This window comes from Amblyraja radiata, chromosome 10, assembly GCF_010909765.2.
Source record: "Amblyraja radiata isolate CabotCenter1 chromosome 10, sAmbRad1.1.pri, whole genome shotgun sequence".
NCBI lineage: Eukaryota > Metazoa > Chordata > Chondrichthyes > Rajiformes > Rajidae > Amblyraja > Amblyraja radiata.
In genome coordinates this window covers 7,821,957-7,839,416 of record NC_045965.1, presented here as the reverse complement: position 1 = coordinate 7,839,416, position 17,460 = coordinate 7,821,957, and the positions used below count along the sequence as shown (strand labels likewise).

The 17,460-nt window shown below is 44.9% G+C and overlaps 1 protein-coding gene across 1 annotated transcript in view; it reads right to left on the bottom strand.

The window, feature by feature from the left end:
• The window catches only part of stxbp3 (syntaxin binding protein 3), a 67,881-nt gene extending 51,727 nt beyond the window's left edge, over nucleotides 1-16,154 (bottom strand). Inside the window, exons 1-2 of the mRNA XM_033027962.1 lie at nucleotides 15,865-16,154; nucleotides 2,555-2,604 (exon numbers count right to left, since the gene is read on the bottom strand). Coding sequence (XP_032883853.1) covers nucleotides 2,555-2,604; nucleotides 15,865-15,907 — 93 coding nt within the window. The 5' untranslated portion in view covers nucleotides 15,908-16,154. The remainder of the gene's footprint in view (nucleotides 1-2,554; nucleotides 2,605-15,864) is intronic.
• Between the last annotated feature and the right edge of the window lie 1,306 nt (nucleotides 16,155-17,460).

The window sequence follows — 17,460 nt, the reverse complement described above, 5'->3', positions numbered from 1 at the left end:
GAACGGAACCCTGCTGTAACTTAGGTAGGACCTGTAGATAGACACAACATGCTGGAGTACTGCCCCTGTCCCACTTAGGAAACCTGAACGGAAACCTCTGGAGACTTTGCGCCCCACCCAAGGTTTCCGTGCGGTTCCCGGAGGTTTTTGTCAGTCTCTCTAATGGTCGAAAGTGGTTTCCGCTTCTTCTATGTTCCGGTGATTATTTAAAAAAATTCAAAACCGGCCGCGACTAAAAATAGGTTGCCGTTTTAAAAATCGGTAATTTTTTAGTCGAAGCCAGTTGCGATGCTAGTTGAAGATGGTTGCCGGAGGTTGCAGGTGGTTGCCGGACCTTCCACTACCGCATGGAAACCTTGGGTGGGGCGCAAAGTCTCCAAAGGTTTCCGTTCAGGTTTCCTAAGTGGGACAGGGACATTACTCAGCGGGACAGGCAGCATCTTCGGAGAGAAGGAATGGGCGACGTTTCGGGTCGAGGCCCTTCTTCAGACCTGCATCCTTGTTTTGCATCCTGCTGACGGGCAGTGTTAGGAATCCAAGTGTTTCTCCCCAAGACTAATATGGCAAGTGCTAATTGCTTTGGGCCCTATTTCTCTTTTGTTATGATCTGTGGAAAACAGCTGAGCTCAGAGGAATAGGACACAGACCAGCCAACTGCTTCGTCTTCAGTAATTCCTTTAGATCTGTGGTTGTACGAAACAACAACCACGTCAGGACTCCAGCACGATGATCAAAGTAACCAAGAATCAAGCAGATGGAAATACAAGAAATCAGCAAGTTATTCAGAACACCATGAGGGACAAGTGAAAATTGATGAGGCTTCAGACTCAGATTCATTTGATTGCAGAATTAAACACAGACATTGAGAAACAAGGAAATGCAGTTGCTGGTTTACAATATGACAAAGTATTAGAGTAACTCAGCAGGTCAGGCAGCATCTCTGGGGAACATGGATAGGTGATTTCCCCAGTTTGGATGATTTTTCAGACTAATTGTGGTGGGGGGAAGAAAACTGGAAGAGAGAAGGAGAAGGGAGAAGATTGGCAAGTGACAGGTGGATACAGGTGAGAGGGCTTTTGGATAGGCAGATGGTTGGACAAAGATAGTAAAGGTTGTGAGATACGAGTAGAAGAGTTGCAAATTGTGAAACCGGTGAATGAAATTACAGGTGGACAAGGAGGGGGAAGAGAGAAATGTGTGTTAGTCTAGATGGGTCCAGGGCAGAGAAGGTGGGGGGGTGAGGGGGGGGAGATGGAGGTGGTGGGGGTTTTTGTTACCAACCTAACACCGGAGAATTCAATGGTCATACTGCTGGTTGTAAGCTATCCGAGCAGAGTATGTGCTGTTCCTCCAGTTTGCATGTGGCCTCGCATTTACAATGGAGGAGCTTGGACTATCTCTGATATCTCTTTTTTTCTACTCTTGATCTCTCTGTCTCCATCACAGGGGACAGAATAATGCCCGACATCCACTACAAACTGACCAACTCCCATATTTTTATCTGGGCTACACCTCCTCACACCCTGACTCTTGCAAAGACCCCTATTCGAGGCTTTCCATTCTTTCTTCGGTAAACTTGGATCCCCCCCTGCTATCATAGATGGATCCCTCAACCTGATTCCTCTGTGTCCAGGTGTTTTGCTCTCGCTTCCCCCCCCCCCCCACGGAACAAGGGTAGAATTCCCATGGACCCCACCTTTCACCCCATCAGCCTCCGCATCCAACACATCATTCTCCAACATTTCTGCCACCTCCAACGTGATCCCACCACCAGTCACATCTTCCCACCCCAATCCCTGTCCACCTTCTGTACAGACCACCCTCTCCTCAACTTCTTGGTTCACCCTTCCTTTCCCACCGATTCGACCCTCTCCCACAGTACTTTCCCCTCAACCGCAGGGGAAACAACACTTGTGGCTCCTCCCTCGACTCTGTCCAGGGACCCTGACAGTCCTTTCAGGTTAGGCAGAGGTTCACGTGCACCTCCTCCAACCTCATCTACTGTATCCATGGTTCAAGATGTGGACTCTTATACATCGGCGAGACAAAACTTAGACTGGGCGATCGTTTTGCAGAACACCTTCGCTCAGTCCGCCTGGACCTACCTGATCTCCCGATTGCTAAACACTTTAATTCCGTTTCACATTCCCATTCCCACGCTGTCCTTTCTGTCTTAGGCCTCCTCCATTGCCAGAGTGAGGCCAAACGCAAATTGGAGGAACAGCATTTCGTTTGGTGACGTTTCGGGTCGAGACCCTTCTTCAGATTATATCTCTCATTTCCCTATCCCGTGACTCAGTCTGAAGAAGGGTCACGGCCCGAAACGTCACCTATTCCTTCTCCCGGGTGAGGAGAGATGGAGAGAGAATGAATGCAGGGGTTACTTGAAGTTAGATAAATCAATATACCTCTGCGTTGTAAGCTGCCAAACAAAATAAGATGTTCTTTGGTGTAAACCAGCGTCTGCAGTTCCTTCCTACACATTAAAAATGTAAGTTCTATGCTCAAACATGTCAGCTAATAATGGTATGTTGTATTCAAGTATTTGACATACCTTCCATTCTCCTTCTTCCATGCAGTCATCTAATATAAGATTCTTGATCTCTGCAAGAATATAAATGTTAAAGTTTCAAATGAAAACATAATGCATGAGTTAGGTTCTTGATCCCAGCATTCCACTAGTATTTAGTTAAATTTAGTATAGAGATACAGCGCGGAAACAAGCCCTTTGGCCCACCGAGTCCGCACCGACCAGCGATTCCCGCACATTAACGCTATCCTACTATTAGGGACAATTTACGCATACACCAAGCCAATTAACCTACATACCTGTACGTCTTTGGAGTGTGGGAGGAAATTGAAGATCTCGGAGGAAACCCACACGGTCACGGGGAGAATGTACAAACTCCGTACAGACAGCACCCGCAGTCGGGATCGAACTCGGGTCTCTGGCACTGCAAGCGCTGTAAGCCAGCAACTCTACCGCTGCGCCACCGTGCCGCCCATATATTTCATATATTTAAATATTTACAGATAGTTTTATAAATTAGAATTCCAAAGATATCTTGTAACATAGCCTGGTTTAGTTTAGTTTTGAGATACAGCACGGAAACAGGCCCTTTATCTCACCGATTGTCCCTAGTGCGTAGGTTAGAACTAATCCGGTAGAACTGGGTGGTTGCAGGTCACTGCAGACTCAGTGGGCCGAAGGGCCTTGCTATATCCCCAAACTAAACTACATAATAATGCACTGTATCATTAACCTTGTAACTACTACTAAAACCGCTACACAAAAATAAAAGAAACACACTATTTCTAAAATTATTACTTTCATCATTAACATCAACATACACTTAATTAATGGCAATGGTGCTTTTAAAAGAAAATGAGAATACCTCCCTCCAAACCAGCTATGCACAAAACGTGGAAACAAATATGTGGAATCAGCGGGAAATTACATATTTAGATTCAAAATCAATTCAGAGTCTAAGGCAAGTCAAAACACTTTCTGAGAACCCGCAAAGACAAGCCAGTTGACTCATTTCTCAAAGCATATTTTACTTTTAATAAACTTTTAATCCGTGGAAATACAACATGGAATTTGACGATGCATTTCATAAATTGACAAAATCCAAAGAATAGAAAGAATAGAAAACCAAACTGTCTTTATAATGTTTTTGTTCATCACTAGATTCAATAAATCTGGGACATAAAAACTTAAATTCACCAAATTTGTGATAATTGCCAAAGCAAATTTCCAAAGAGTGATATTATCCAACATATTCAAAAATATCTGATACCACGTGAAATTCTCAATGTGTGATGATATGGCAAGTGTGAAAAGGAATGCACGTCCCACTTCTGTGTGCAAAAGATGTGATTCAGGAGCAATAATCTGTAGATAGTAGAATATGGATATGCTTTAGGCACACAATTAAATCAGTCAACTGCAAGGTGAGACCTATAAAATTATTGGAAGCAAAGGATACAACACTGAGGAATTCTGTGATGGTGTGCATATGTAGCACGATGGCAGTAACTTTTAGCTTAGAGATACAGTGTAGAAAAAGGCCCCAAGGCCCACTGAATCCTTGCTGATCAGCGATCCCCGCACATTAGCACTAACCTGCACACACTATTGACGATTTGACATTTACACCAAGCCAATAAACCGACAACGTACGTCTTTGGAGCATGGGAAGAAACTGGAGCTCCCGGAGAAAACCCACGAAGGTCACGGGGAGAACGTACAGACTCCGTACAGATAGCACCCGTAGTCAGGATCGAACCCAGGTCTCTGGCGCTGTGAGCCACTAAGCCGCCCTTCATGCATGGATGCCGAATTCGCGGGCAAAAAATGCTTGGAGTCAATCACTAAAAATCAATCACTCATGTGCTGTATATATCTAAAGCAAATAAAGCCCATCAGTCCTGCAAGGCAGAGACAGGCAGCATCTCTGGAGAGAAGGAATGGGTGACGCTTCGGATCAAGACCTTGAAGAAGGGTCTCAACCCGAAACATCACCCATTCTTTCTCTCCAGAGATGCTGCCTGTCCCGCTGAGTTACTCCAGCTTTTTGTGTCTATCTTCAGTTTAAACCAGAATCTGCAGTTCCTTCCTACACAGTACTGCACAGCATGATGGCAATAGGATACAGTTGATCAATAATTCCCCAAAAGGCACTCAAGATAACAAGGGTTTGCAGCACTATTTGGAAAATGTCTATAATGCATGTAACGATTATGCAGAGGAAATGCCTGTAATGACCAGTTTCAGGGAGATATACACATGGACTCAAAGATTCCTCTATACATCAATGCTGATAAGGGTCTTGGCATTCTTTCCCCATACATCCGATTCCCAAAGTGTAACACCACACACTTCCTTGGGCAAAACTCCATCTGCCCATATCTCTAGCTGATTAAAAAACAGCTGTATCCTTTGTCAGTCTTCCTCATTGCCCTCAACCCCACCAATGTTGATGTTTTCTATAAACCTACTAACCGACCCATTTATGTTAATGCCCAAGTCATTTACACATATCACAAACAACAGAATTCCCAACACAGATCCCTGGTCACAGACCTCCAGCCAGATCCCATCCATGACTACCCTGTCTTCTGTGGGGAAGCCAGCTCTGGATCTAAACTACCAGGTCACTGTGCCTCCCGTGCATCTTAATCTTGTGGATCAGCCTGCCATGAGAGATCATCTCAAGTGCCTTGCTAAAATACATGCACATAACATCCATTGCTCTACCCTCATCAATCACTTTTATACCACTTAAATACCACTATTGCATCTACAATACAACACAATACAATACAATACAGGTTTATTCGTCACATTGCACATAAAGTTCAAGTGAAATGAATATGTCAGCAGCGGTACAATGAGAAAGAACACACAATACACAATAAAAATTTGACACAAACATCCACCACAGCATTCATCACTGTGGTGGAAGGCACAAAAATTGGCCAGGCCTCCTCCATTTCCCCCCGTGGTCGGGACCAGAGTCCAGAGCCAGTCCATAGTCGGCTCTTCCCCACCGGAGACCGCGGCTTCAGGATGGTATAGGCCGCAGGCCGGCGGTCGAAGATTTAAAGTCCCCGCCACAGCCAGAAGCACCGCAGACTGCAGGGCCGGCGGTCGAAGCTCCCCTCTAGGGGTGATGGTAAGTCCACTCCATGCCGAGAGTCCACGCTGTGCTCGCCGCTGAAGCGCCAGGCGTGTCTCCGGGAAAGGCCGCGCCGATCCTTGCTGTTAGGCCACGGGGGAGGCGACCTGGAAAAAGTCGCCTCTCCGTGGAGGAGGCGACCGAAACGGTTTCCCCCTCACCCCCCCACACCACCCCCCACACAAAACACACAAAGAAACATTAAAAACATACTTTAAAACATACTAAAAAAACAAAAAAAAGTTAGGGGAAAACGGACACGCTGCTGACAGGGCACCGGCTTGCAGCGCCCCCACCCCATCTACCAACACCACCTGCATATCCAGACACTCACCACCCACTGTGTAAAAAACTTGTCCCGCATATCTCCTTTAAGATGTCCTCCTCTCACCTTAAAGCTATGCACTCTAGTTCTTGAAATGTCCACGCTGGGGAAAAGGTTCTGACTGTCTACCCTATCTATGCCTCTCATAACTTTATTTACATCTATTCAGTCTCCCTTTAACCTCCGCTTTTCCAGAGAAAATAACCCAAGTTTGTCCAAACTCTCCTGGTAGCTAATACCCTCCAACTCAGGCAGCAACCTGGTAAACCTCTTCTGCACTCTCTTCAAAACCCCAGCAACCAGAACTGCACAGGACCTGCTTCATAAATTCCTGACTCTTACTCAATGCCCAGATCAATGAAAATGCGCATACCGTATGCCTTCTTTATCTCTCTAGCTACTTGTGATGCCACTTTCAGGAGATATGGACATGGACCCCCAGATCCCACTGCACATCAATGCTGTTAAGGATCTTGCTATCAAGACTACAATTGAAGTCCTGCCAGACCCATTGTTTCTGATTGTTCATGCCCCACCAAATTAATTTCCACATACCTCGACTCCATCCTATCCCCCCTGGTCCAATCCCTCCCTACCTAACTCCAAGACACCTCACACGCTCTTTGTCTCATCAATTAGTTCCGTTTTCCAGGCCCCCACTCCCCCATCTTTACAATGGATGTCCAGTCACTCTACACCTCCATCCCCCACCAGCAGGGTCTTAAAGCCCTCCGTTTCTTCCTCGACCACAGAATCAGCCAATTTCCATCCACCAATACTCTCCTCCGCCTAGCAGAGCTGGTCCTTACCCTCAACAACTTCTCCTTCGACTCCTCCCATTCCACTAGATCAAAGGCGTAGCTATGGGAACTCGCATGGGCCCTAGCTTTGCCTGCCTCTTTGTAGGGTACGTCGAACAATCCCTGTTCCAGGCGGACACTGGCCCCATCCCCGAACTCTACCTCCGCTACATTGACGACTGCATTGGTGCTGCCTCCTGCACCCATGCAGAACTCACTGACTTCATCAACTTCACGATTAATTTCCATCTTCACATGGACTATCTCCAACATCTCCCTACCGTTTCTAGATCTCACCGTCTCCATCACGGGAAACAGAATATTGACCGACATCTCCTACAAACCTAATGACACCCATAGCTATCTTGACTACATTTCTTCCCACCCTGCTTCTTGTAACGACTCTATCCCCTACTCCCAATTCTTCCATCTATGCCACATCTGCATTCCAGGGCATCGGAGATGTCCTAATTCTTTAGGGAACGGGGGTTCCCCTCTTCCATTATAGATGAGGCTCTCACTAGAGTCTCCTTGATATCCCGCAGCTCCGCTCTGGCGCCCCCTCCCCCCATTCGTAGCAAGGATAGAGTCCCCTTTGTCCTCACCTTTCACCCCATCAGCCGTCGCATACAGCATGTAATCCTCCAACATTTTCGCCACCTCCAACGGGATCCCACTACTGGCCACATCTTCCCATCTCCATCCCTTTCTGTTTTCCGCAGAGACCGCCAAAACTTCCTGGTCAACTCGTTCCTCCCGAGCCAAACCACCCCCTCCCCGGGTACTTTCCCGTGCAACCGTAGGAGATGCAACACCTGTCCCTTTACCTCCCCCCTCGACTCCATCCAAGGGACCAAACAGTCTTGCCAGGTGAGGCAGAGGGTCACTTGTACCTCTTCCAACCTCATCTACCGTAACCGCTGTTCTAGGTGTCAACTTCTCTATATCGGTGAGACCAAGCGCAGGCTCGGCGATCGTTTCGATGATCACCTATACTCAGTCCGCCTCAACCTACATAATCTCCCGGTGGCTCAGCATTTCAACACCCCCTCCCATTCCCAATCTGACCTTTCTGTCCTGGGCCTCCTCCATGGTCAGAGTGAGGCCCAGCACAGATTGGAGGAACAGCACCTCATATTTTGTTTGGGTAATTTACACCCCAGCGGTATGAATATTGACTTCTCTAACTTTCGATACCCATTGCTTTCTCTCTCCATCCCCTCCCCCTCCCCAGTTCTCCCACCAGCCTTACTGTCTCTGCCTACATTCTATCTGTCCCAGCCCTGACGTCAGTCTGAAGAAAGGTCTCGACCCGTAACACCGCCAATTCCTTCCCTCCATAGATGCTGCCTCATCCGCTGAGTTACTCCAGCATTTTGTGTCTACAAGGAATGATTGATGGAATTAAATACAGAAAAGTGCAAGGTGTTGTATTTTGGGAAGTCTAACATTAGCAGGACCTACACAGTGAATGGAAGTGATCTGGTGAGTGTTGCAGTGCAGAGGGACCTGGGATTGCAGGTACATACAGTGCCCTCCATAATGTTTGGGACAAAGACCCATCATTTATTTATTTGCCTCTGTACTCCACAATTTAAGATTTGTAATAGAAACAAAATCACAGGTGGTTAAAGTACAACATTGGCAGATTTTATTAAAGGCCATTTTTATACATTTTGGTTTCACCATGTAGAAATCACAGCTGTGTTTATACATAGTCCCCTCATTTCAGGCACCATAATGTTTGGGACACATGGCTTCACAGGTGTTTGTAATTGCTCAGGTGTGTTTAATTGCCTCCTTAATGCAGGTATCAGAGAGCTCTCAGCACCTAGTCTTTCCTCCAGTCTTTCCATCACCTTTGGAAACTTTCATTGCTGTTTATCAACATGAGGACCAAAGTTGTGCCAATGAAAGTCAAAGAAGCCATTATGAGACTGAGAAACAAGAATAAAACTGTTAGAGACATAAGCCAAACCTTAGGCTTACCAAAATCAACTGTTTGGAACATCATGAAGAAGAAAGAGAGCACTTACTAATCACAAAGGGACTGGCAGGCCAAGGAAGACCTCCACAGCTGATGACAGAAGAATTCTCTCTATAATAAAGAAAAAGCCACAAACACCTGTCCGACATATTAGAAACACTCTTCAGGTGTCGGATGTGGATTTGTCAATGACCACTGTCTGCAGAAGACTTCATGAACAGAAATACAGAGGCTACACTGCAAGATGCAAACCATAGTTAACCGCAAAAATAGGATGGCCGGGTTACAGTTTGTCAAGAAGTACTTAAAACAGCAACCACAGTTCTGGAAAAAATGTCTTGTGGACAGATGAGACAAAGATTAACATATCCGAGTGATGGCAAGAGCAAAGTATGGAGGAGCGAAGGAACTGCCCAAGATCCAAAGCATGCCACCTCATCTGTGAAACGTGGTAGTGGGGATGTTATGGCCTGGGCATGTATGGCTGCTGAAGGTACTGGCTCACTTATCTTTCTTGATGATACAACTGCTGATGGTAGTAGCATAATGAATTCTGAAGTGTATAGACACATCCTATCTGCTCAAATTCAAACAAATGCCTCAAAACTCATTGGCCGGTGGTTCATTCTACAGCAAGACAATGATCCCAAACATACTGCTAAAGCAACAAAGGAGTTTTACAAAGCTAAAAAATTGTCAATTCTTGAGTGGCCAAGTCAATCACCTGAACTGAACCCAATTAAGCATGCCTTTTATATGCTGAATAGAAAACTGAAGGGGACTAGCCCCCAAAACAAGCATAAGCTAAAGTTGGCTGCAATACAGGCCTGGCAGAGCTTCACCAGAGAAGACACCCAGCAACTGGTGATGTCCATGAATTGCAGACAAAGCAATAATTGCATGCAAAGGATATGCAACAAAATACTAAACATAACTACTTTCATTTACATGACATTGCTGTGTCCCAAACATTATGGTGCCGTGAAATGAGGGGACTAGGTATAAACACTGCTGTAATTTCTACATGAAACCAAAATGTATAAAAATGGCCTTTATTAAAATCTGACAATGTGCACTTTAACCACATGTGATTTTTCCTATTACAAATCTCAAATTGTGGAGTACAGAGGCAAATAAATAAATTATGTTTAGCAGATTCACCTGTGGCACCTTATCAAAAGCCTTCGGAAAATCTATGTAAACACCATCCATTGACTCTCCTTTGTCTACCCTGCTTGTTACTTCCTTAAAGAATTCCAACAGGTTTGTCAAGCAAGTTCTCCCCTTATCAAAACCATGCAGACTTCGGCCTATTTTATCAAGTGCTTCCAAGAAACCCGAAACCTCACCCTTAATAATGGACTCTAATACCTTACCAACCGCTAGTCAGGTTAACTGGCCTATAATTTCCTTTCTTTTGCCTCGCACCCTTCTTAAACAGTGGAGTGACATTTGCGATTTTCCAGTCCTCTGGAACCATTCCTGACTCTAGTGATTCTTGAAAGTTCATTACTAATACTGCTTTCAAAACCCTAGGGTGTAGTCCACCTAGTCCAGTTGACACCCACCTTCAGACCTGTCAGCTTCTTCAGCTCCTTCTTCTTAGTCTAAAGTAAATGACTGCACTCCCAACTGTCCCGACTCTCTTGAAACTCTGACATGCTGCTAGTCCCCTCCACTGTGAAACTGACGCAAAATACTTCATAAGTTAGTCCACCATTTCATTGTGTCCCATTACTTCTCCAGTGGCATTTTCCAGCGGTCCAATGTCCACTCTTGCCTCTCTTTTACTTTTTATATATCCGAAAAAACATTTGGTATCCACTTTTATAGTATTGGCTTGCTTATCTTCATATTTCATCTTTTCTCCATTATTGCTTTTTTAGTTGCCGTCTGTAGGTTTTGTAAAGCTTCCCAATACTCCTGAGAAGATTACGGAGAGTTGGATTGTCAAGGAAGACTCTCTCTAACTTCTACAGGTGCACAGTCGAGAGCATACTTACCGGTTGCATCGTGGCTTGGTTCGGCAATTTGAGCGCCCTGGTGAGGAAAAGACTACAAAAAGTAGTAAACACTGCCCAGTCCATCATCGGCTCTGACCTTCCTTCTATCGAGGGGATTTATCGCAGTCGCTACCTCAAAAAGGCTGGCAGTATCATCAAAGACCCACACCATCCTGGCCACACACTCATCTCTCTGCTACCTTCAGGTAGAAGGTACAGGAGCCTGAAGACTGCAACAACCAGGTTCAGGAATAGCTACTTCCCCACAGCCATCAGGCTATTAAACCTGGCTCGGACAAAACTCTGATTATTAATAACCACTTTCTGTTATTTGCACTTTACCAGTTTATTTATTCATGTGTGTATATATTTATATCATGTTATATGGACACATTTATCTGTTTTGTAGTAAATGCCTACTATTTTCTGTGTGCTTAAGCAAAGCAAGAATGTCATTGTCCTATACAGGGACACATGACAATAAACTCACTTGAACTTGAACTTCCCTCTAATCTTTGTCAAGTTGTATGCCTTCTCTTTTGCTTTTATACTGTCTTTGACTTTATCTGTCAACAATTCTCATTCTCCCCCATCGTATGTTTCTTCCTCATTGGGATGAAAAGATCTTGCGCCTTCTAATTTATTCTCAAACACACTTGCTATTGCTGCTCCACCATCATTCTTGCTAGGGTTCCTTTCCAATCAACTTTAGCCAGCTCCTCCCTCATGCTTCTGTAGTTATTCTTACTCCAGAGTAATACCGATACATCTGATCTTTGCAGGATAACAAGGAATGTGCAATAATCAGCTTTTGCACGAATCTCGTTTTTTTTTAGTTTAGTTTTGAGATACAGTACGCCAACAGGCCCTTTGGCCCACCAACTCCGCACTGACCAGTGATCCCCCACACATTAACATTACCCTACACACAGCAATTCTACATTTACACCAAGCCAATTAACCTACAAACCTGTAAGTCTATGGAGTGTGGGAGGAAACCGAAGATCTCAGACAAAACCCATGTGGTCACAGGAGGGGGAAACGTACAAACTCCAAACAGACAGCACCCGTAGTCAGGATCGAACCCGGATCTCTGGCGGTGTAAGGCAGCAGTTCTACCACTGCGCCACCGTGCCACCCTTCACTGCTGCACCAACCATAGTGAACTATTTCAAACTCTGATTCATTGAACTCTTCTTTCAAATTTCCCAACCTCTCTCTTCATATAATACTACAATGTCACCTTCCATTACATAAGAGAATGTGGTGAAATTCTTCTAAAATTCCATTCAGACCTTCTGAGATTCCTAGCAGCAGCGTGGTTGGATAAAGTGGTTAAGAATATGGGATACTCAAACTTCATCAGCCAGGACACAGAATACGAGAATAAGGAGTTTATGACACAACTATTAACATCATCAGTTAAGCCACAGGTACAGTACTGTGTGCAGTTCTAGTTGTTATATTATTGATTGAAGGGTACAGCATGAAAACAGGCCCTTGGGCCGAGTTCACAACAAGCCTCAATCACTCGTTCACACTATTTCTATGTTATCCTAGCTCATGATCATAAGTAAGAGGAGCAGAATTTGGCCATTCGGCCCATCAAGTCTACTTTGCCTTTCAATCGTGGCTGATCTATCTTTCCCTCTTAACCCCATTCTCCTGCCTTCTCCCCATAATCCCTGACATCTGCACTAATCAAGAATCTATCTATCTCTGCCTTAAAAATATCCATTGACTTGGGCTCCACAGCCTTCCTACTTTCATATCAACTTGTTACACACTTGTGCCAATCTAGAGGCCTTAACATATAAACCTGCACTTTTTAGGATGTGGGAGGAAACTGAAGCATCCAGAGGAAACCAACACAGTCACAGGGAGAAAATGTAAACTCCACATTGACAGAACCCGAGGTCAGGATCGAACCCGGGTTTCTGTAAGGCAGCTGTGCGACCTTGGAAAGATGTCATTGCACTGGAGAGCCGGCATAGAAGATTCACAATGATGTAGCCTGGGGTGGATTGTTGTGAGGAAAGACTGGAAAAGCTGGATTTATTTTCTTTCATAAGAGAAGGCACAGAGGAGGAAGGGAGCACACGTGTAGTGACCTGAGTGAGGTATATAAAATTATACAGTGCATAAGTCAGGTAGATAGTGAGAAATGTTCCCTCATTGCATTGGTGTCTATAACCAGATGGCATAGGTAAGGGATAGGCGATTTAGAGGAATTTGATTAAGATTTTTGTTCATCAAGAAGGTGGTTAGAATCTGGAACATATCATTTTGGGGTATGGTGGAGGTAGGTACTCTCAACATCAAGTATTAGATGAGTACTTAGTTTAATTTAATGTCACGTGTACCAAGGTACTGTGAAAAGCTTTAAGTTGCGTGCTAACCAGACTGCGGAAAGACAATACATGATTACAATCGAGCCATTCAGTGTACAGATACATGATAAGGGATTAACATTTAGTGCAAGATACAGCCATTAAAACCCAATCAAAGGTAGTCCGAGGGTCTCCAATGAGGTAGATAGAAGTTCAGAACTGCTCTGTAGTTGTGGTAAGATGGTTCAGTTGTCTGATAATTGAAATCCTGACATAGAAGGCACTGTGCTGAGTAATGGGATTACTGTACTTATTACCCAAAATAGACATGGTACACCAAATAACCTGTTTCTGTGCTATGCCGTCATAAGCCTATGATCTTTGGTCATAAGCAAAGATACTGATCTTTGGTCATGTGATAGGAGCAGAATTAGGCCATTCAGCCCATCAAGTCTATGCCATTCAATCATGGCTGATCTATCTCTCTCTCCTAACCCCATTCTTCTGCCTTCTCCCCATAACCCCTGACACCTGTACTAATCAAGAATCTATCTATCTCTAGGTATGTTGCAAAACCTACCTTAAGCGTCGCTGCAGATCTGTCCAAGCCCGTGTGCGCGATTTTGGCGCCGTTGAGAGGGGGGCGGGTTTAAAACGCGATTTTCCCTAGGCTATTCAAATCAAGGTTGTTCAGCCTACTTAGTTGTTGACGAAAAATCGCTTGGAGGTTCGTTCGTTGGAGCTATTTTTACATTTAATTGGTTAATTTAATTATTATAGTAGGTTAAAAATTATACTCTAAACCCGCGACCGCCGACAATGGGACGGATCTCATGGGACGACAGATGGCACAATAGGCTAAGTGTTCGGCTGGTGACCGGTAGGTGGCCAATTCGATTCCCGCTTGGAGTGCATACTGTCGTTGTGTCCTTGGGCAAGACACTTCACCCACCTTTGCCTGTGTGTGAATGTGTGTGAGTGATTGGTGGTGGTCGGAGGGGCCGTAGGCGCAGAATGGCAGCCACGCTTCCGTCAGTCAGTCTGCCCCAGGGCAGCTGTGGCTACAGAAGTAGCTTACCACCACCGAGTGTGACTGAGGAGTGAATGAATAATGCGATGTAAAGCGCCTTGAGTATTAGAAAGGCGCTATATAAATCCCATCCATTATTATTATTATACAGGGGACAACGGAAGGTAGGTTGTTTATTTTTACATTAAAAAGCACTTCTTAAGATCCCTTTATACAAAGTTTTATGTTGCGAGTAGCTAATTTGGGGCCCCGCATTAAATCCCGCAGTATTTTTCTGGGCATTTGGGGTACAAATTCACCACAATGGGAACGTTCTAAACCAGCGCGTTCCACAGAGTTCCACAGGATCCCACTCGAAAGCTGATTTAAATGGCCATTAATTTACAGCAATTGAACACTAAATTCCTTCCATTTGGCCTATAAATTAATGTCAATGAGATTTAAAAATCATGTTTTATCGTGAATTCTTTGTGAATGTTATTTGGACACTTAGGCTATTTAAAAATGTTAATCTTTTCTTAAGAAATGGATAGATGTTTAGATCTAGTAATTGAAGTTTGGAATTAGCTACAATTGGGTAACTAACTAATTATATGCTTTAATTTCAGGTCATCCAAGTAAGATTGTTTTATATTTGTTTCAGAATGCTTCAATCTATGATAACTGAAAGTTTCATTCAGTTCTCTTAATTTTTAAGAAAGTTATGGGCTTTTGACTGTCCACGATCACAGCTTTTGTGTTAAGTCAATGGAAAAGCAATAGGGAACAAGATGCTAATTTCCGAGTATAACAATGGCCATAACTTTTTTAATACTTGAGATATAAAAGTGAATTAGGTGTCAAATTAAACTTCTTTTTATGCTTTATCTGATGGGATAAATTGCAGACTTGATTTTTAAAATCTCAAAAGTTTGTAACATTGCTACTATCTCTGCCTTACAATGGTGTAATGTTCTCCAGAATCTCACACGGGTCTAGACTAGCTGTCTTCCTGCTTTATGCAACGCAAAGACACCACGGCCTGGACTATCCCGACGTGTCTGTGCTCACTACACCAGTGTTGGAAGGCTGGGGGTAGTTCCCAGCCCCTAATTCACACCGGGCCTGCTGTCACCTGAGCTGAAGACTGCAATGTAACCATAGGCCACGAATTAGCCGCTCGCTGCTTGAGCTTGGACTAAACTTTACAAAGAACTGCTGTACAAGGAAGGACTGCTCCCGGTTTGTACTCTGCGCTTGCGTGCACCACAAACCAACCCCGGTCAAATGCAAAGCCACCATTAACACACCGAAGTTTTCTAATCTTGGTCTTGGTCGGAGTCACAAGATTACCAGAGTCGATGGGATTAGAGTTTATGATTCTCACACTCGATATGGTGAGAACATAGCGTTGGGTTAGTCGATTATCAGATATTTATTTTAATCGACTCTCCCCTCTTCCCCCCCCCCCCCCCCTTCTTTAAAAGCCACCATTTACTATCTTCAACTACCTAAATAATCCCCCCCAGCTGAGCTGCACGACGTGGGTTTGAGTCAAGGGCGAGAAGCCCGACATGTTTTGCAGATCTCCGCGCCGCGACCTGTTGCATTGGACGGGCCGCTTGTGCTGCTGCCCCCGGGCCGGGACAGTGGGGCCGGCGCCGCCCCGCACCCCGCGCACCGCGGCTGGGGAAGCGGCGAGAGGTCGCCCGGCACCCCCACAACTTACTTTGCCACACCACTATCTTCAGACTGTAGCCCGCAGTTGCCATCTTTACCCTTCCGGAAAACTGCTCCGGTGACGCAGGTTTACCAGCGAATCGGCAGACTTCAGTCAGGCGGCGGCGAAGAGCTTTGGGAGATTGTTGTCACTGAATCTATAGGGTGGTGCATACACAGATCCACCAGCCCCAGAGCACTCAGTGCATACACAGATCCACCAGCCCCAGAGCACTCAGTGCAGACAATGATCCACCAGCTCCACAGAGGTTGTGTAGGAAAGAACTGCAGATGCTGGTTTAAATCGAAAGTAGACACAAAATGCTGGAGTATTGGCCCTGTCCCACTTAGGAAACATCTGGAGACTTTGCGCCCCACCCAAGGTTTCCGTGCGGTTCCCGGTGGTTTTTGTCAGTCTCCCTACCTGCTTCCTAGAGGACTCCTAGAGGTCTGAAGAAGGGTTTCGGCCCGAAACGTCGCCTATTTCCTTCGCTCCATAGATGCTGCTGCACCCGCTGAGTTCCTCCAGCAATTTTGTGTACCCTAGAGGACTCATGTCAGCTCAAGACTTAGAAAAACTTGTACATGCCTTTATTAATAGTAGGCTAGATTATTGTAACGGTCTCCTTGCAGGTCTTCCAAAAAAAAAACTGTCAGGCAGCTACAGCTTGTTCAGAACGCTGTTGCTAGAGTTCTAACAAAGACCAAAAAATTTGAACACATTACACCAATTCTTAAATCCTTACATTGGCTCCCTGTATGTCAGAGAATTGATTTTAAAATCCTGCTGCTCACCTATAAATCACTACATGGTTTAGGGCCAAAGTATATCACTGACATGCTTCCATTATATAAGCCTTCTAAGATCTTCTGAAACCAATCTGCTAGTGATTCCCAGAGTAAATACAAAACATGGGAAAGCAGGATTTAGTTACTATGCATCAAATAGCTGGAATAAACTTCCTGAAGATTTAACTTGCCTCAACTTTGACCACTTTTAAAACAAGACTGAAAACTTTTATGTTTACTTTAGCTTTCAGCTAAATCTTAACTACATTGCACTTTTAACTTTTGCACTTTTTATAATGCATTTTTAATTTTGCTTTTCTTTTCTTTTAGTTCTTCTATTTTATTTCATTTTATTATTTCATTTATTGTATGACATGTTTTTATGTGAAGCACTTTGAGTCTGCCTCGTGTATGAAATGTGCTATATAAATAAAGTTGCCTTGCCTTGCCTTCCACCACCTGCAACCTCCGGCAACCACCTGCAACCTCCGGGAACCGCACGGAAACCTTGGGTGGGGCGCAAAGTCTCCAGAGGTTTCCGTTCAGGTTTCCTAAGTGGGACAGGGGCATAACTCAGCGGGACAGGCAGCATCTCTGGAGAGAAGGAATGGGTGACGTTTCGGGTCGAGATCCTTCCTCTTCCAGCATTTTGTGTCCAGCTCCAGAGAGGGCATCTACACTAAGAACCGATCCACCAGCTCCAGAGCACCAAGTGCATACACCGACCCAACAATCCCAGAGAGGACACCCAGTGTGAGCATCGGCCCACTAGCTCCAGAGAGGACATCTAGTGCCTACACAGATCCTCCAGTTCCAG